The 20,376-nt window shown below is 34.8% G+C and overlaps 1 protein-coding gene across 3 annotated transcripts in view; it reads right to left on the bottom strand.

The window, feature by feature from the left end:
- The window catches only part of LOC135217328 (alpha-N-acetylglucosaminidase-like), a 266,886-nt gene that overhangs the window by 131,838 nt on the left and 114,672 nt on the right, over positions 1–20,376 (bottom strand). For all 3 annotated transcript variants that reach the window (XM_064253128.1, XM_064253129.1, XM_064253130.1), the window contains exons 10-11: positions 5,671–5,755; positions 2,566–2,715 (exon numbers count right to left, since the gene is read on the bottom strand). In XM_064253128.1, the coding sequence (XP_064109198.1) occupies positions 2,566–2,715; positions 5,671–5,755 (235 nt within the window). The remainder of the gene's footprint in view (positions 1–2,565; positions 2,716–5,670; positions 5,756–20,376) is intronic.

The following is a 20,376-nucleotide window of genomic DNA, read 5'->3' as shown; positions in this document are numbered from 1 at the left end:
GTCTTCCCGAGACAAAATCTTTGCCTAGACAGAAATCGGTGCGGAGATCGTGCTGCGTACTGTCTGAATAGTGTGTGTGTTTGTCGATAACGACAATCGTTCAGACAATCGTTCATACAATCGTTCGGTGTATGGGGTCCTTTTGAGAATTCGTTATTCACGGAGCTTGGGAAGAATAGAAGACACAGAACCTTCCTGGTAAATGGCAGCTTGCATAAGATGGCCAGGCAGAATATCGTCCGACGATAAAGTGCCATCATTTCCATTTTTATGAGAGAGTATGATCACTTTAAACCACCCTGGCGAAAAGATAAGGTTCAAGACAGCTTCATGAAAACATGTAGCCTATCTTAATGGAAGGTGCTAACTTTATTTATTTTGAGTAAGAAATAAATCCATTAACGTCACATACACTTTTTTTTTTAAAGTCACAACCATCCATCAGGGATATTAAAGACAATAAATGTCTTATATGTGAGCATTTTCCATGCAATATTTCTTCCCCAAACCATCCGTCTTCTGTTAATAGCAATTATATTTGTTCATTTAGCAAGCGTAAAAATAAATCTTAATATCACTGAAAAATCCATTCGTTGCTCACCAGAGCAAAAGTTGTCGTCATAATACAACTAGACAAAAGATGACAAGAGTCGGTCAAACAAACAAAAAATTATCAGATTTTCCAAGGTGCGTAAATTTGTCATGGAAATGGCAGACAGAGAGAAGTGATTCTCTTTTCGAACAAAAATTGGAATACAGACTTTTGTTTGGCAGATCAACTATAAACAGCAGGAAAGTGCACTGACAAAATGCTATAAATTAGAACAAAAATATTCTATATAACATTTTATGACACATCAAAAGGCAAAAATCATCTCGTTTCTACCTACCAACCATTTCAGGGCCTTCCGAGGAAACGGAACATATCTTTTACCTTATACATTCTTGGGAGTTCTCTCGAGAAACTAAGACCATGATAGCTGGAGCGTTAGAAAAACAAAAACGTGAAATAATTACCGAACAGATTTCTCCCAGCGAGGAGCCAAGGACCTAAACCATAACAGTTCGTTAGCATATGATCGGTGGAATAATTCTATTGAATAATTTTCTCTGTATCAGATAAATTTTCGTTAAACTTGAGTATAGCATGGCAGCTTGTCTCGCCTCCATGCTTCATTCGTATCCCACAATCAAAGAGTGAGGAATAGAGAGGAAAATGGAAAGCAGTTATCACTTACGTAAACTACGCTCGACAAACTTTTTGTTCTTTCATAAGAATGTGTTTGGATAATTGGAAATACTAGAATGAGCGGCTATTCTGTATTGTCTGGTGAACGCCTACAATATAATCCCTAACTTTTCTCATAATGGCTGCAATAAGTAGTAGCGAAGACGCAGGCCGACTGGGAAAAAGCTCCCTTCTCCATTGGTTCTGTTACAAGAGGAGGGTTCTCATGCTGTTGCAACTTCTATAAACTTCTATAAATTTGGTAATTGATGGAGTATCCGTCCGATTAAGGTTTGAAAACTTCCGAGATTTATATATGCTAATCACTCGTAATGGGATTTTGTATCGCAGGATTAATACAGCCTGTATATTTTAACCGGCAGGGATGCAAAGTCTTCATTCGCATTTAATTTGACTCTATACGAGATGAATTGTCGTTAATATTTGCTAACATAATTTATTACATAAGAAAAAAAAATTCATTTCACCAAGATCTAACAAATACCACATTCGCGTTAATGTAAACTGATGCGTTCATTACGGGAAATGGCAAATCATAATCCAGGAAGCAGACGAATGAATATTCATCCACCTGACAATATTTCATCTCGTATTTTCTGCTTATCACAACCTTATTCCTTCGTAATTGTATTCTTAATCCCTTTCATTTTTACTTCGAACTATTCAAGGTACTCAAGCGGCTGCATGTTTTGAATCCCAGGATCTAAATTATTACTGTTTACAACTACCTTTGCGCCTTTGTTCCAGAAATGAGAATATTCTAAAAAATACGAACATTTGAAAAATGGTACAAAGACTTCTTAATAAAAATGGTCCAAAGACATCGTAGTAAAGTATGTGATACGCACCAAATCATGGTTATAATGAAGCTGCTGATAAATCGGCTGAAAACGAAAATTAGAATCATAATCCCTGGAATATCTATAAGATTTGTAATAAAATACCAGCTGCTTCTTTTTCTAGCTCAGGCGTTCATTTGGGAAATGAACGGCTTATCAGTAGCTAATGATTTATATTTGTGTTGATATTTTTTAAATCGGATAAAAAAGAAAAGCTTGAGTTGAATATTTCATATAAAGCGAAACATACCAATAATTTATACATTCACTGCATATATTACCAAAAATATCCCAACTATAAAAAAGGGAGACAAAGACAAATAAATAAATAAAATGATGTACGCTCTCCTATTCCTAATTAGTAAAGACAGCCCAAAAAGCACAAAAATCGTAAAAAAAAAAAAAAAAACTCATCACAAATGCAGACAAGCATCTACATCTCCCATCAACATTTGTCATCATGAGACTGATACTCACGCTTAGCAGACCGTCAACGTTGCCGAAAAATCCATCGACGCCCCCGTAGTCGTGCAACATGCAGAAAATGAAAGGCTGACCGAAGTACGACTCCAGTCGTGAATACTGTGGCGCCATTTCGGAGGCCAGGTCGAGTACCAACATACGACCCTGCAACAGAAGAACGAGGTGGAAGACCACTGAGACCGAGCGTAACTCTCTGGGGGATGGGGGGGCGTGGAATGCTGCTCCTCTCACCTTTTGTGTGGGGACCTTGCGGGAAACAAAACAAAACGGGTGGAAATTGTACAGATTTTATGGGCACCTATACGTAATCTGAATGCGTTCGTTAATCATCGCAGAACACCGCGGAATGGTGGAAATCGTCATAATTCATGTGTATTAATTAAGTTCTATGTTCGTCAACCTGGTGAACGGGGAACGTGAAATGCCACCCTCCTGGCATCTCGCGTCTGAATTCTGTGGGAAGCAGTGTGTAAACATAATACAAACTTCTGACATATTCATGCGTAAATCATCTAGGTATTACAGAATACCCTATTGTTCTTGCATCATTAATGGTTAATTGATGAATTTTACATTTATAAGTCGAAGTTTATATAGATTTAGCAGAGTGCTTATTTGCCTTTTTTATTTACCTTTATGCAGCATGCACATTGCATATGGCTAGACAACGAGACGGAAGCGTACTATGCATGTAATTTAGATGTATCCATGCAAGTTCTTTACTAATTATACAACATTATTATTTTTCTCTGAAGTGGTCAGTTCGAGAGAGAATTTTACGGATTTAATGCTAAGAAATTACACAAAATTGTATGAATTACATAAGGCTGATTTAGGAATACTTCATAAAGAGCCGATTCAAATTTTAATTTGGAGAAAAATTATAATTTACTTAGGAACAAAGCAGCAAAAATATTTAATAAGGAACAATTGCATTAATTTTCAGGTGATAATTGCACTATCAGATCATTACAAAGCTACTATGGAAAAAATATACATATATCTTATGTGGACTGGATTTCAAATATTTAGCGAAAAAAAGATAATTACATAATCTTTTAAGCAAAAGGTTCCCCACATATATATATATATATATATATATATATATATATATATATATATATATATATATATATATATATATATATATATATATATTTATATATATATATATATAACGTATATAGTAAAACTGGTACAAGTTACATCAGGGAATATGTGCCGAATTTTCAAGCAAGAAATTTTCGGGGGAACTCACAAATCTAGTGGAGAAGTATTTACACAGATCTTTCATAAGAACATGAGACATTTCAGCAGGAGAGATTTATACTAACTGAATGGAGAGGGAATTACGCAAAGTTTTGTGAAGAGAGCGAGAGAATTGGGCAAATTCAGCGAGATAATTAGAGCCGATATTCATGTAAATATAGTTTCGAAATGCAGTAGTATTTAAAGACAAAAATGTAATCAAATAAGCGATGAGATATCGGATTTTAGCTTCATAGGTATATCATATTTTATTTATCAAATAAAATCTATAAACCAGAATACATAAAAAAGAGATATGACAGTGCTGATGTGTATTTTCTGACTGGAATTGATTCTGCTGATCAAATCCTACAAATAGATACAGATGTGTTATTTTTTTACGAAGGGAACGAGCAGCAGCGTGAAGGCTGGCACAGAGTCTAGTAATAAGGCTTTACGAGCATTATCTCATTTTGTGTGTTCAGACTCTCTCCAGAAGCGGTTTTTTTCTTTTCAGACGATTATAAAGGCAATTCATTCAGTCTCAGGGTGGATATTGCGCATTCATTCACGAATCTGCCTGATTTAGGATATAGAATCCAATGACTTTCCGCTATTGCTGTATAATAACCATAATCGCCAAAAATTATGCTAAGAATAATATTTTTGTATAGTAAGTACACTCTAATTCAACTAATGAGTCTCTACAATAAAGCACACATACTTAAAACATGACGATATTGTTATACATACACGAGTATATCTGCATACATACTATACAGGTGCATGAATCAGCACAGGTGTATTTTAAGGATTTTCCTAGTCACCTGGGTTCTAATCTTTTTAATATAGTGGGACATTTTTGTCTAAAGCTTTTCGTTCCTGCGAAACCTGGCGCTCCCGTCATCTTTATGAAGATCGAACAAATTATCTTCATACTAATAAATGTACTGTTGTTGATAGGGACTCTTTTTCTTAAGTTTGTGGAAAGTACTGGAGGATATACTGCAAGAAACCTGAAGTTTAGACGTTAGATTTTGAGACCTATATGATCTGCCTTAATGTATCCACCAAAATTTGGACATTCTTTAAAGAAATCATCAAACTTATCAAAAGCATAAGAACTGTCGAAAGAGAAAGATGACCAAATTGAATTTCTCTTCAAAACTAAGCAATGTTGACCTGATATTAATTCAAGAAAACTGGTAGTGTTGATAAGTATGAGAAATTTGTAGGAATCATGTAATGAAGGGATAAAAGACAGTTTTCGGAATACACACACACACACACACACATACACACACACACACATATATATATATATATATATATATATATATATACATATATAATATATATATATGAATATATACATATATATAATATATATATATATATACATATATATATATATATATATATAATATATATATATATATATATATATATATATGTGTGTGTGTGTGTGTGGCATTGCCTTGTCATGTCATTAACAGTAAAATCTCATGACAAAGAAAAGAACAATAGAATGGACGCCATTTAGGTGGTTTCCACTGGTGGTCATTTCAATAGCTATCTGGATTTAGCTACCAGTTATGGACCTATCTTAAATACTCTTTTAAAGAACAGATATAACCTAAGCCCTCATTATCCAGAGAAGCTTTTCCTCTCTCGCATAATCAGTTTTCAATGCGTGAGAGAATTTTGTAACTTTCTAACGTTATCGAAGCAGAGAAATAACCGTAACAATGACGGTCTCTGTTGTATGTGTGAATGTGTATGCATGTACGTATGTATGTACGTATGTGAGTTTACGCGTGAGTGAGCGTGCAGGAAGTAGTACATACTTACAATGGGCACTGACGTCAAGAGCGCTTCAGCTTCTGGTTTTTGCCAGAACCAAGCTGCGTTGTAGAAGAGCCATCCTTGCATCACCCTGAGGAGATCACGTGCGAGACTTTCGTTAATGAATATAAGAAAATGTGAATAAAATCTGCCTTCAGGATCAGGGAAATGTGTTTTAAGCGTCATGCTGAAAACCACAAGAGAAGTCGAATCATTTTTCAAGAGAGGGTGTTGTAGCTAGGAATAAGTTAAATGAATCTTTTTATCCGTGATGGTTTTAAAATATAAAAGTCAAGGTGGTCATTGCAATAGCAAATTAATAGATAAATTTATCATTAGCCTAAGGGAGATGTCTCATAACCATATTGCTTGGGACCAGGATAAAAACAATCATTTTAATTACCAGCTTTTATTCCTGGGTGATAGATCATAATTAGATTTACAGTTGAGCTTTTGAAAATTGTTTGAGCATTAAACGGTAGGACACTCGAGCCTTTATTGCCTAATGTGTTGCTCTTTTATAGGGGAAAAGCATTATGCATAGTGAAAGCAATTTTTCGGAAGCTGTCAGTCCTGACTGAAGCAATTTACATAAATGCATCTAAAATGCAAAGGTGCCTTTCACATGTTAATGAGGGACTCAGTTACTGAACAATGTTTCATAGGAATGTGTAATAACATCCTCTGAAAGAAAAATAATGACAGTAATTTCTTACCAAATGAAGAACAAATAATACAAGCGCTAGAGGTAATCTGAAACCTTTCTTTCTTTAGTTCTAAGATATCTTCGGGAGGAATAAACAGAAGAATATTGGTCCGGGACATTTCTTTATCACTGAACTGGTTTTATTCAATTCCTATCAGTTATTTTCTGAATATGCGAAAACCCCTCATCCACCAATGCTGTTATTGATAATTAGAAATGGTAAATATAGGCTTCAATAGTCGACTTTGACGTACGAACCATGTCCTTTATCTAAATATATATACAATCTAATGCAATCCTTTTTCATATAAATTTGTGAATGCTGCATAGTTCTTCTTTGAGAAATTAAAATATTAATTCATGGGGCACGGACACACACACATTTACATACATACATACATACATACATACATACATACATACATACATACATATATATATATGTGTGTGTGTGTGTCTGTATGTGAGTGCCTACATATATTTTTTTATATATGCACGTATTTATATTTTTCCATTAAGTATCAGAACACGACACAAGGTATAGCACTTGCTAATCGCCTGAACACGATAAATGCCCTTCTTTTCCAAATCTTTTAAACTGCAGTGTGAACCACAAGCTGTTTACAAATCACTTACTGAACATATAGAAGCAGGGCATCCCAGAAAGCATGCCTGCGAAGCAAACTGAAATCATAGTACATCTATTACATCACCAAAGTCTACTCACAGGACATACGGAGCGAATGCACATTGTCTAAGGAAGATAAACCTCTATTATCCCAGGCCATTGAGTGCTGGGGCTCAAATTAACCCTAGGCCCCTTCGAAGCAAGCCTAATCCTTTCTGGTATAGAAGCTTACCCGAGTACTACAATTAGTTATTCACTATGTCAGTCAATTTCTCTGCTTAAAGGGACGGAAGAATCCTCCAGTGGAGATCTATTAAATGCACCAGTCAGAGAATAGCTGCCTCATTCTAGTTAGTCTCTCCAAACTCAGAAAAAAGTAACTGCAAGTGCAGATGACTTCAACTGAGCTAAACCTAGAGGAAGTCACTGTCAAGCTCCCCATCCCCATTAACAAATTGCTCAGAACGATGTCAAGAAAAGTAATGAAAAGCCAAAAATAACGTGGCCATATTTCTAGTCTAAAGGATACAATGAGACTGGGGCATCTAATGTAAATAAATCTGACAAATAATATTTGAAAAATAATGACTTTAATACTGGTTCTCCAAATGAATTTGTCTAGGTCTTAAGGCTAAATAAGAGGAGATTAAGTTTCTGATGTACGAACATTTCTTATAGGCCCATGTCTCTGTAACCCAGTAACGTCATGCCCAAAGAGTCATATGTGTTATTAACGCCTCATAACTCACAGGTAAGGAGTTTTATATATATTCGTCAGGACATTCCACAAATGCTGGTAAACTTGTAAACTCTCCCTGAAACAGTAACAGTGCAAACTGGCCTAAACTGCAAGAGCCATATGTCTACTTTACTTGCCTTTACTGATCCTGGACAATGTCTTGGTATTACGATTGAGCTCATTAATCGTCTTCTTCAAGCAGAAATGATAGCGGGGTTTTAAAAGGTAGACATTGGCAATGATTCACTCAGTTGTGCTCTGCATATCTAAAATTGCTGGTCTGTTTCAGCAAACACCAGTCTCTGATGGTTACTGACGATTAAAATCTTACATTAAGTTAAAAGACCTAACTTTTCGTAACGCTCTTGTTTTACACTTTTGTTCGAACTTATGAATAATATTTCGCCCCATGACCTGAAAGAAAAAAGCACAGCAAAGTCAAAATGTGCGGCCTCACTCGACAAAGAAGACCCCAATATATTTTTCACGAAGCTGAAAAGACCAGAAGCGGTTTCTATCTATCAAAATCAGCTTCAAGTTAATGATACAAAAGGAAGACGTTGCATCCAGTGAACAGTTTAAGATTACGGAAAATTTAGCGACAGGAAAATTTCAAGGAATAAAATAGAAAATTCCATCAACCTCTGGCAGACTTTCAAGCTGATATAGATTTACCTCACTGAACGATCGCCCACCGGCCTTAATAAATCTTCCTCGTAAAGACCTGACCGGAGATTCGGGTGACGTGCTTCTTAAAGTATCTTATCAGTGCTGATCCGGCTGATCAGTCTCCTCAGAGAAAATATATATATATATATATATATATATAATATATATATATATATGTGTGTGTGTGTGTGTGTGTGTGTGTGTGTGTATGTGTATGTATATGTGTGTATATATATAGATATATATATATATATATATATATATATATATATGTCTGTGTGTGTGTATATATATATACATACATATATATATATATATATATATATATATATATATATATAATCGGGTGGTCAAAGTCACCGTCTTATCATTGTCATTAAACCAGACCATGGTTCGAATCCTGGCCGGTGCAGAAGCACATATGAGTTATAATATGGATATCAAACGATATTTGTGGCTTCATATATATCTGAGTGTAAGTCACTCAAGCATAAGTGACAAAATTTATGTATATACTATATATATATATATATATATATATATATATATATATATATATATATATATATGGATATGTATATATATATATATATATATATATATATAATATTGTGTGTGTGTGTGTGTGTGTGTGTGTGTGTGTGTGTGTATACTACATTTACATATATAGAAATATATATAATAACTGTAGGATTTTCGCTCTTGGCAAGTTAAAGTAAAATAACAAACTAAGCAGAGAGATAAAAAATTATCTGTTCTCATCGCTGCCCGATTTATTATTATTATTATTATTATTATTATTATTATTATTATTATTATTATTATTATTATTATTATTATATATGTGTGTGTGTGTGTGTGTGTGTGTGTGTGTGTGTGTGTGTGTGTGCATTCATGTACGTATGTATGTGTTCGTGTAAGTTTTCAGTTTTAAAGGTCACTTTTTTTCTTCTACGTGTGCTTTTATCATAATTTCATAAATATCTGAAAGAGGGCAGTAGTGTTTCCATTCGAAATATGATTGATTTTATTGATACAGTTTGCATGAAATCCTTCCTCATCAAAATACGAGGAGCGTGACTTTAAGTTCTTACGTAAATATGTATAAGTTACATGTACATGCATACCTACATTTTTAATATAAATAAAGATTAAAAAGTAATTCGCACTGATTGCTATACATAAGTGCTTAAGTAAATTTATCCATTATCTTAGACTTTACTTTCAAGTGGCAACTCACTCTTGAGAAATACTAATATTCAGTAATTCCTCACAATTTCGTTCCCCTCTTTTGTCAAATGAAAGGAGCCTCTTTTCCTGACAATTCGCCTCAGAAATATAACCATCAAATTATGCCTCAGTTTCTCCTCCACCAAACCACTTCAGCTCCACGGAGTCTGTTTTTTCCAAAGAGGAAAGACTATCGCTTGGGCAACAACTGGATTTTCCATCTCTTTTTAATTCTCAGTATCCGTACGTCAAACTTCCTCAACAATTATCAACAATGATTCTCAAATACCGGAGAATTTCTGCTCCAGAAAAACGCTGCTATGCCAAATACAGATGAAGTGGGAAAAAAGTGTTTCTTTTGTTCAGAAACAACAGCCTTGAATTTCTTTTATTTGGTTGGAATACTGAACGGAGCAAATGAACCCATTAACTTTTTCATCTCTCATTTTCTCCGATACAAATTGCTATCGTTATGAATTGCCGTTGTTATGAATGCCTGACATAAAGATAACTTGATGAAAATCACGTCGTTGTCTAAAATTTAAGCCTTTTAGTGTGTATAGAGTTACTTCATGAAATTCTGTTACCAAACACGTTGCACATCATAGATTGCTACATCTACTATATGAAAATTTCAGTTTTCATGAATGGAGAATTTAATGCCTCTGCTTTGAAGGACGTTATCTAAAATGGTACTGACCACTACAGCATTTTCTTTGGTGTTGAAGATACTTAGAAGTATTTTGTCTGCATTGTCATGCCAATGCGAATGAATTAAATTAGAGCCGTTATGAAATTCCAATGATAGACACGAGGAGACTTTCTTAGTTCTGGAAGATGACGTCGTCGGTAGTGAAGCCATTCTAAACGAACCAGATTTGATCCTCTGATATTCAGTAAATAAATATACTAATATCATCTTTCAGCTTCATCCTTTTAGATAAAGAATCAATCACGTATCATTTATTATATTACGTAATAGTCTGCTTACCTTAGAAAGAGTACTCGGCAAATAACATGCACCTTTCATAATCTAACTGACCATTTAGCACGAGAAAATATCTAACACATGCGCATATATTAGTATCTTGCAGGCTTTCCTACCTTGCACTAATTCGCAAATCATATGAACTTCCTGCTACGCACTTATCCCTACACTTCCGCCTCCGTCATCCCGAATTATACGGTCTTTTGATCGACCAACCTCTCTCACTCATTCTGCTAGACCAGTCAACTCCAAATTTTCCACCTTTACCAGCCTAAATTGCCAAGTCCGGGTATCTTAACATGACCTTTCATCCGACTTATTTTCAACATACACTACGCGAAACCTCACGAAAGCTTTCATACTGATAATTAACAAATCGACTTCAATACTTGTTTTTCATTCAATGTTCTCACAAGGAAGGGTGAAAGTTTGCGAACATTTCTAAACAAATAATACAAAATCCTGTTAGTGGCAAGAAGTAGTTGACAATCTTCCAATTTTGCGAGAGGAGTTAAAATCGAGTTTCGGGTTAAGATGTTATATATATATACGCTAGAAGGAAGCGACAAAAGATGAAGGATTAGTGTTAGGCATTATAAATGTTCCACCATCAGCAACATTATGTTAGCATACTCAGCAAAAAGGCAGACCTCAAAGGCGAACTTACTATCGGAACGGAGTGAAGGAGAGCCTTCGATCTTTCCGCATTCCAGAATACTGGATCCTTAAAGAATATCCAACCTTGCATAATCCTAAGGAGACCAAGAACAAACGCAATGATTAAAAAAGGGGATGGCTTTTAATATATCCAATAATAGCATACATACATGCACACACACACAAATACACGCACACACACACATTATATATACATATATATATATATAATATACATATGTATATATTAATACGCACATTTATACACATGTATAAAAACCAATAATGAATGTATACATACACACAGCACGAACGCACCTTTACTGTATGTGTACACACACGCATACATATATATATATATATACATATATATATATATATATATATGTGTGTATGTATATTATATAGTGTATATATATATATATATATATATATATATATATCTATATATATATATATATATATATATATATATATATATAAACAGACAAACAGAGATAGATAGATATAATTGTAATAACATGCTGTTGCGATGATAATAATAATGTCCTCTGAACTTCTCAGTGAAAAGATGGATGAGACAGTGGTTATTACATTATTTTCTATGCTGTCACCAAAATAGGAGAAATAGCAGATTTATATCTATATATACATACGTATATATCATACTATATATATATGTGTGTGTGTGAATTATATATATACATATTATATAGGTTTATATATATATGATATATATTCACATATATATATATGTCGTATTTATATATATAGATATATATATCTATATATATATATTCATATGTTATAATATAATACTATATATATATATATATATGTATTTATATATATATATATATATATATATATATATATATATATATATAAGTCGCGGTGGTGTAGTAGGTAAAAGCTTCACTGACGTTCCTGGATTTGAAAGGATCCATGGGTTCGCGCCCTGGTCCAGGCAAGTCTATTATCGAGAAAAAATTCCCCCTCGGTTAAGCATATATGAAAATATATTAATTCCGAGGTAGAGCGAATTAGATATTAAAGGACATTGTAGCTCGATATATATATATATATATATATATATATATATATATATATATATATATATATATATATAGAATGTGTATGTATTTCAATGCATTAGTCAATTTGGCAGGCAATGAAGCAAAAATTCATTTGCTGATATGTCTGCAATATAGTCATTGACAAATTGCATAGTGCCTCTTTAATTAAGATGATACGATCCCTTCGCATGCATCTAATGTGATCATAAATCCTTACAAGTATCATCTGAAATATGGTAAATTATTGTCTGTTTTAGTTTAACTCACATTATGTCTGCCTCGTGTTTTCTGCTAAAAGTGTCAGAACCATAATTAGTCTCGTGTGGAAAGTTCCCCGGACTTCAGATCGTATCACCTTCCAAATCCCACCTAGAATTTCTAATGTAAAATGATCTCATTAACAAGTTCTAAAGATGCCTTTCGTTTTTACCCATCTACCGACTTTGGTCGCTCCTCTTCAGTGAGAGACATTTTGTTTTCTTAACTTCTTCCGAAGATTAGTTATTCTCACATGAACCTCTTTTTCCGAAAATTGTAAGGTATAATTTTCAAGAAAAGGGACTATAATTATAATCAAGGGACTGAATTGCTGGTCGGAATGAGGATCCTGAAACGGATGAGAAAGGCGACGTTTGTGAAAATGAGGTTAGGAAGACCTTGGCTGTTGTGAAGACGCCGCGATGTTCATGGAACAATAGTTTTGAGTAGTATATGTACTTGGGAAAGAGGCTATAGTAAGGAAAAGAGTCTGATGAGTCATGCATAGGCACACAGTTGAAGTGCGAACAAGTTGAGAAGAAAAGAGGCTCATGGTATATAGCCAATTTTGTTTATTAATTGTAGCTCAACTTTCCTTCCACAGATGACAGACCAAAGCATTGTTGAATACTACGTACCTGTACTAGAGAATATTTACCCGATTCCCATTTCATTTGTCGCATTTGTCTCAATTTCCACCCTTACCTAATTTTGGCAAGATCTGACTTTGGGTCATATAATAAATATAACCGTGAATGAGAAAGCTGACATAAATAAAACTTGAATTCAATCATCTTTCTATGAAACTACGGTGATTTTAGAAACGTCACTTACTATCATTATTAGTGTTATCATTTGTTGTTGCACTAAGTTGTTTTTTTTTAGTTTTCTATCTCTCTTATGACTTTGTTCTTCTATAGTGGCAGTTCATATATCGAAATCCTAATATTCATAACGGAAAATATACAGAGTTCAACTCTTTTTAGTCTTAGGAAGTGTTATCTCTTCCTGTCCTCTGCACGGAAACGAAGAATGTATGTGGCTTTGTTAAGCTGTACCAATGGAAAACAGGTAAAAAATGCGCCGAAGTTTTCTGGGCAGCTCATAATGTTGCATGAAACGCTCAGCCACGGTCTATGTAAACTCTCAGTCGCGGCCCATGAAACTTTTAGCCAAGGCACCTGTATCAGGCACTATCATGGCTAAATTTAACCCTAAATAAAATCAAAACTACTGAGGTTAGAGGGCTACAATTTGGTATATTTGATGATTGGAGGGTGGATGGTCAAAAGAGCAATTTGCAGCCCTCTAGCCTCAGTAGTTTTTAAGGTCTGAGGGCGGACTGGAAAAGTGCGGACGGACAGACAAAGCCATCTCAATAGTTCCCTTCTACAGAAAACTAAAACGTGGTAAAAAAAAAAAAAAAATAGACTGTTAGATCAATATCTCCTCCGACTGGCCGCTCTGTCTGCTTTCTAAACCTCTTCCCGTGCAGCGTGGATACAGCAACTGTAACGGAGATTTTTTACGGACTGTAACTGAGCAGAGTCATTGAGGGTTCCTTGGTGCGCCGTTCTATAGCGATTATAGATTTCCTCCTCCGGTAACTGGCCAAGATGTCGTTTGGAAAGGCGGCTGATAGTCATAACGACTTGTCTGGCTAATATTAAAAGGGTTTACATGCGACACTCCGCCTCTTGAAAATATCCGGAGTAGCGGCTGGTTTATTCTCGCAGTCAGCCGTGCGGTCGTTCTTATTATAAATATAACTTGGACATTTTTTTTTTTTTTTGCTATATCTAGTACATATGCGGCAGAAACGTTCTTTTTCCTAGATCATTTTTTTAGGGCTTCTTCGTCTCCCCGTTTCTAGTTTTACGTTATACCCTGCAAAACTGTTTTATTGGCTGTTCCCCTTCAGTGGGTCTTCGGTTGGCTACTTCTCCGACCCGTGAAGACATTGTTTACCAGTATTTGGGTTATCTAAATTCAGTTAGTGAATTTAGACGCTCTGCCTAAAGACCCAAGATTGATAACAGAGCTCTTTTGTCACCTTATTGCCGTAGAATATATTATAAAAACTGAGCATTTCAACTGACCTGGGATTTTTTACTTGAACATTTTGTTTCTTTAATATTGCTCTCTGCTATTGATAAATATCTGCTAAAAGAAATAAGGATGCAAAATGATGTCAAGTAATTCACTCCAACGCCAACTGACTGACTGGACGGGATGGATTACCCAGCGATGATTTATTTGTCTTTCCTGTTTCTGAGAGACTTTATTTCCAGCACAGCTTATTAACCCAACTGAACCCAAGATTATTCTGGGACCTCTACAGTGCTGCCTCAAGAAGATAATTAGCAATATTAAGCTTCCATTAATTTATCCCAGAGTCTTTTTCCAGAGAATATAATTACGCTCAGTAAGATTAATAGGGAAAGCATAAATTCCCCGAGTGAAGCGAGTGAAGTGAAATAATAATTTGGTAAGTAGTTCCACAATTAATGGACTCTGTTAATTTTGCAAGGACGAAATGGGCATTTTCAAACTTCTATCTAAAACTTCATTCCAAAATCAAGAAATACAACTTAACTTCCGATGAATTACTAGAAGGAATAATATTACCATGGAAGGCAAAACTTCCGGTACTCAGAATCTGATGAATTGGTTTACAACAACTCTTGACAGAGACGCAAAAGTCCCTGAAGGGAACTGATAACATCTGGAGAATCTAATCATTCTTGTCATTCTGAAATTTCCATTATTTTGTAATGTCTAGCCACTGCGTACCTGTGCATAGTTCATAGGAATTAGTTTTCTTTTGCATTTTAAGCAATGCGGTCTTTAAGAAATATATAAATAAGTTGTGTCATATAAACTTTTATCATGTGATTTTCCATTATTTCCAATAAGTTACTTTAGATAACATGTATATAAGCCACTAGCGGATCCAGGGGGCTTTGGGGGACCTGCACAGTGGCTCCTACAACGCTTCCATGAAAAATAATGACAAAATAATAATATTAATGATTTAGATGATAATAAAATAAATGAGATATAAAAATAGGGGGATAAATAAATAATCTATCATACATCAATAATAATACAACTTTGAGAAAAATACATCAATAACAATAATATAAACAATAATTTTAACGATAATAATAATGGATTCGGTATTTCCTGATAGAACAGGCGATTGCTGTCCATTTTATAATTTCTACTTAAATAGTATAAAACAGTATATGTATATATATATATATATATATATAGATATATATATATATATATATATATATATATATATATAGATATATATGTATATATACTATACACATACATACGTATATATGAATTTTTATCACATAATCGCTCTATCTTGGAATTAATATATTTTCATAAATGCTAACCAAAGGGGAATTCTCCTCTGGGCTCTGGTTCCAATCCACGAAAGGGCGAAATTATTATTAACTAAAAAATTCTCCTTCGGTTAACATATATGAAAATATATTAATTCCGAGGTAGAGCGAAATTTGATATTAAAGGGGGGGACATTTATAGCTTGAATGCATATATATATATATATATATATGTATATAAAAAAAATTATAATATATATATATATATATATATATATATATATATATATATACACACACATATGTGCTTGTGTGTGTCTAATATGAAAATTGGTGCCCACCCATGCGGCGGATTTGAAAAACTGTATCCGTTTCACATAAGATAACATTTCCCTAAATTACCTCCTAATATAATCAAATTAAAGACCACATACTAAAAAATCCGACGAAGAGATTCAGCATAAAACAAATGACTTAAGTTAACATGAACGGAAGGTGAGACAGAGTCGCCTATACGCATTTCCCACTTTTACTTAACTGTTTATTTTGAATGACATCATTTGTAAAAGCGACCTATTGACCGAACAATTTCTGGAATGACGTGATCCCCAGAAACGGACCATACTAGTCATCAGGAAAAATGATATATCAAAGATAAAACTTCGAAAAGAGTCCCAAGGTTGGTTCCATTTCTCTGAGCAGGGAATCAACCAAAATATCACGAGATTACATCAAAAGGGCAAGAGCTCTATAGGATACTAGATCCAAGAGAGATTTCCTCGCTCCGCACTTCTTCCCCGAAATGATCCACTTCTTGCGAAGTACGGCTTTGATGAATGGATCGTTCCTTTTCCCCTCATCGTTTCCGCATTTCCCTCGAGGATGCGTCCTGGGTTTATTTACCCCCCCCCCCCCCCCCCCCCCACCCCCCCCCCCACCCCCCCCCCCCCCCCGGCATCCCCACCCCACAATCCATAACCCAATAGCCTCTATGTTCACCGTTGGATTTAAGTACATATTCCGCGTATTTACGCCCCATCTGGTGTTTTGAGGTGCTAATTTGTCTACTGCTTTTTTTATCGCCTTTTTGTGAGGCGGAAAACCGGTTCCAGAGTCTAGACATCAAAGCCTCCTCAAAGCCCTAACGGAAAAATAATGGTTACGCCATATTAGTCCTTATCTTCTAGACATATGACAACGATTCACAGCGAATTTTTAGGAAAGAAATCTGCATTATCAAAGTATATTTTCATTGCTTTAAAAACACATGACAAGAAAAGATTGTTTTGAGGTCTTACTCGCATACATGCATATACACAATGTTTGTGTTTGTATGCATGTATGTATGATTGTATCTATGTATGTATGTGTGTATGTTTGTATGTATGTAAGCACGTATGTGTGCGCTTGCATATGTTTGTGCTTGAATATTTTTGACGCGTACACGAGTATGTTTAGTGGTCTTTTATATGAATATAAGAAAACTATAAAAATCAAATCAATATGCATGAGTTTTTATTGTGTTTGTGCTCTCTCTCTCTCTCTCTCTCTCTCTCTCTCTCTCTCTCTCTCTCTCTCTCTCTCTCACGGAAAAAATAACTAGAAAGTTAGTAGGCGCTTTAGTAATAATTGTGTATAAATCTAATTTCTTGAACAAAAAGTTAAAGACATAACGAAAGCAATCATTAGCAAACGAACAATGCAAGCATGGTTAGGGGACTGGAAGCCCTTAGATAATGTTAGGCAGGTTACTCAATAAAATAGTTTTCCCGATAACCAAAGCAAGTTTAGTTTACAAGTCTTTTATGTCAAAATGTTAGCACCTATCATTAAATCAGGAAAATAATGACTTACTATTCTACACGAGAGGGAAAAATGACAATATCGTATGCGAATTAAAAATGAATACTGCATCAAGAGGATTTGAAACAACGTATCAATACACTGGAATTAGTGCGAAGCGTTATCCTCGGCGACGTTAAGAGAATATAAAGAGAGATATCTTACGAGGGTTTTAGATTTACTAAGGCTTCTTTTCTTCGGAAATATGTTTTTTACCAAAGAAATAAATGACCCCAGTTACGGAAGTGAAAAAAAAAGGAAAAAAACAAGTATTTCGGGCAAATGAGTACGATCTAGAATAATACTGATTTCGCAATGCGGGTAATTTTGTGATACGCGAGTTTTTTCCTTGAAAAATATTGCAACGCTTTAAAGCTAGTTTTCGTTATCAGATCGTGTTTTTGGCCATAATACAACATAATGCAATTTGGGCAGGTCTAAAAGCAAGAACGCACGTTAGCACAAGACAGGAGTAATGGACAAAGAGCAAAGTCTAGGAATGGAAATTTTAAATAACCAGACCTCATGTGTTCAAAATGAAAGATTCTTAGAATTTGTTGCCTTCAGTGCATCCCCTTTGTTTCATTCTTTCTTTCTTTCTTCTTTTTGAAAGGTGCTAGCTTAGCTAATTTGAAAGCAAAATATGAACTAGCAAATATCTTCTCTCACTTTCGTAATATCTGAGCTCCTCCAGTGAATGGATAAGTTTTTGAAACTTGTTTACACTTACTATATTTTTATTGTTGTTATAAAATGCACTGGTAGTGTACATGTTTACTTAAATTACTGCTGTCGTTTTCTTTGCTGATTAAAGATAGGTTAGTTTTTTCTTTCTTTTTCCTTTTTTTTTACTGCAAAGTTGTAGTATATCAGTTCTCCCAGGTGATAAAGCAATATAAAATGTTAAGGCCAGATATCCGAGGCTTACCAAGGCAGACGAGAGCATAGTACCGTATTCCACGGTTCCAAGACAGCGCCTTCCTCTACAGAAAACTGCTTTCTATCTATCTATCTATCTATCAAATATGTGTACATATACTTATATATGTGTGTATGCATGTATATATGAAACATAGAATCATACTGGTTAAAAATCTTATCTAAGAACTCAGTGGATTTAGTAGGCAAACGTAGTGTTCCCTTGGAGGGAGCCAAAATTCTAGTAGATCTCTTGTTAACTGAAATTAGTTTTGCGGAAATGAGATTGTTTGTTTTGTTTGTTTGTTTGTATGGTGTTTTTACGTTGCATGGAACCAGTGGTTATTCGCAACGGGACCAACGGCTTTACGTGACTTCCGAACCACGTCGAGAGTGAACTTCTATCACCAGAAATACACATCTCTCACACCTCAGTGGGTTGCCCGAGAATCGAACTCGCTGCCACTGAGGTGACAGGCCAAGACCATATCGACCACGCCACTGAGGCGCTTTTGCGGAAATGAGATTCTCAGTTCCATTTATACTGGAGATATGTGACAGAACTTTTAATTAAAGAAATATGATGGTCTTGATAAAACAATTAAATTTTTACCACGTCACACTCTAAATGCCTTAAAATATATAAAACTTACTTTAAGAGCACTGATATTCTTCTTCCCAGCTGGTTCCGATTTGTATAAGGGGTCGCCGGTTTAAGAGCACTGATATTACTACCGCAAAATCTAAAGGCAAATATTGAAAATAACAAATGAAAAAGGTATAAAGTGGAAATTATTATATATTGCATGGTCGATAATAGTACAAAAACAGGATAGGAATATATATATATATATATACATATATATATATTATATTTTTTTTTTTGCTAAACTAACGAAATCCCAGTGATTGAAAGGGGGACGCCCATACTTTCTTTATGGACGAAAAGTAAGAGACTTTTAACAGCTGACCTTCAGTATCTCAGAGAAGAAAATTGGATGATACTACCAGCTGATTCTCATTCATTCCAGGAGGCACAATAACCAAGCATTGGGCGCGAAGGTGAGATATTAAATGACAATGATACGAGATTACGGTAGATTCTCGTAATCGAAAACGCTTCAAGAATAATGGAGAAGTGACAAGAGAAAAAGGGATTGCCCACACAACGTACGCGAGAGGGCGTTAAGTCTACGATTGGAAATTAAAACGGCAATTACTGAAATTAAATATTATCTTTAAAATATTGCAGTGACCTCATTCTCACCAGCATGCAGTACTTGTATCTAGATAACAAAAGAAATCTAAATTTTATTGACATGAAAGACGGCGATTTAATGGATGAAATCAAGCACCGAATCTACGCTAGAAGTTATTCTGTCTGAAGTCCAAATATACATGTTTTCAATCCTAGGTAAGTGCGCTAATCTTAGTCTGTACAACGTACGTATGTCCATAAGTCTACGGTGTTTGTGTTCCTGCTTAAGGTTAGTGCAAAACACACTCCTTTTAATTATCAGGAACTTGCTTTCTCTGATCCAAATCTTAGTATCACTATCATTCGAATCCCTCGCTATTATGATTTCTTAGTTTTTGCTGGTGTCCTAGAAGATTGTCATGTTTTGTGGACCCCAAACCA

The sequence above is a fragment of the Macrobrachium nipponense genome, chromosome 7 (assembly GCF_015104395.2).
Source record: "Macrobrachium nipponense isolate FS-2020 chromosome 7, ASM1510439v2, whole genome shotgun sequence".
NCBI classification, from domain to species: domain Eukaryota; kingdom Metazoa; phylum Arthropoda; class Malacostraca; order Decapoda; family Palaemonidae; genus Macrobrachium; species Macrobrachium nipponense.
The sequence above is the reverse complement of the archived record's forward strand: the minus strand, read 5'-3'. Positions and strand labels throughout refer to the sequence as shown.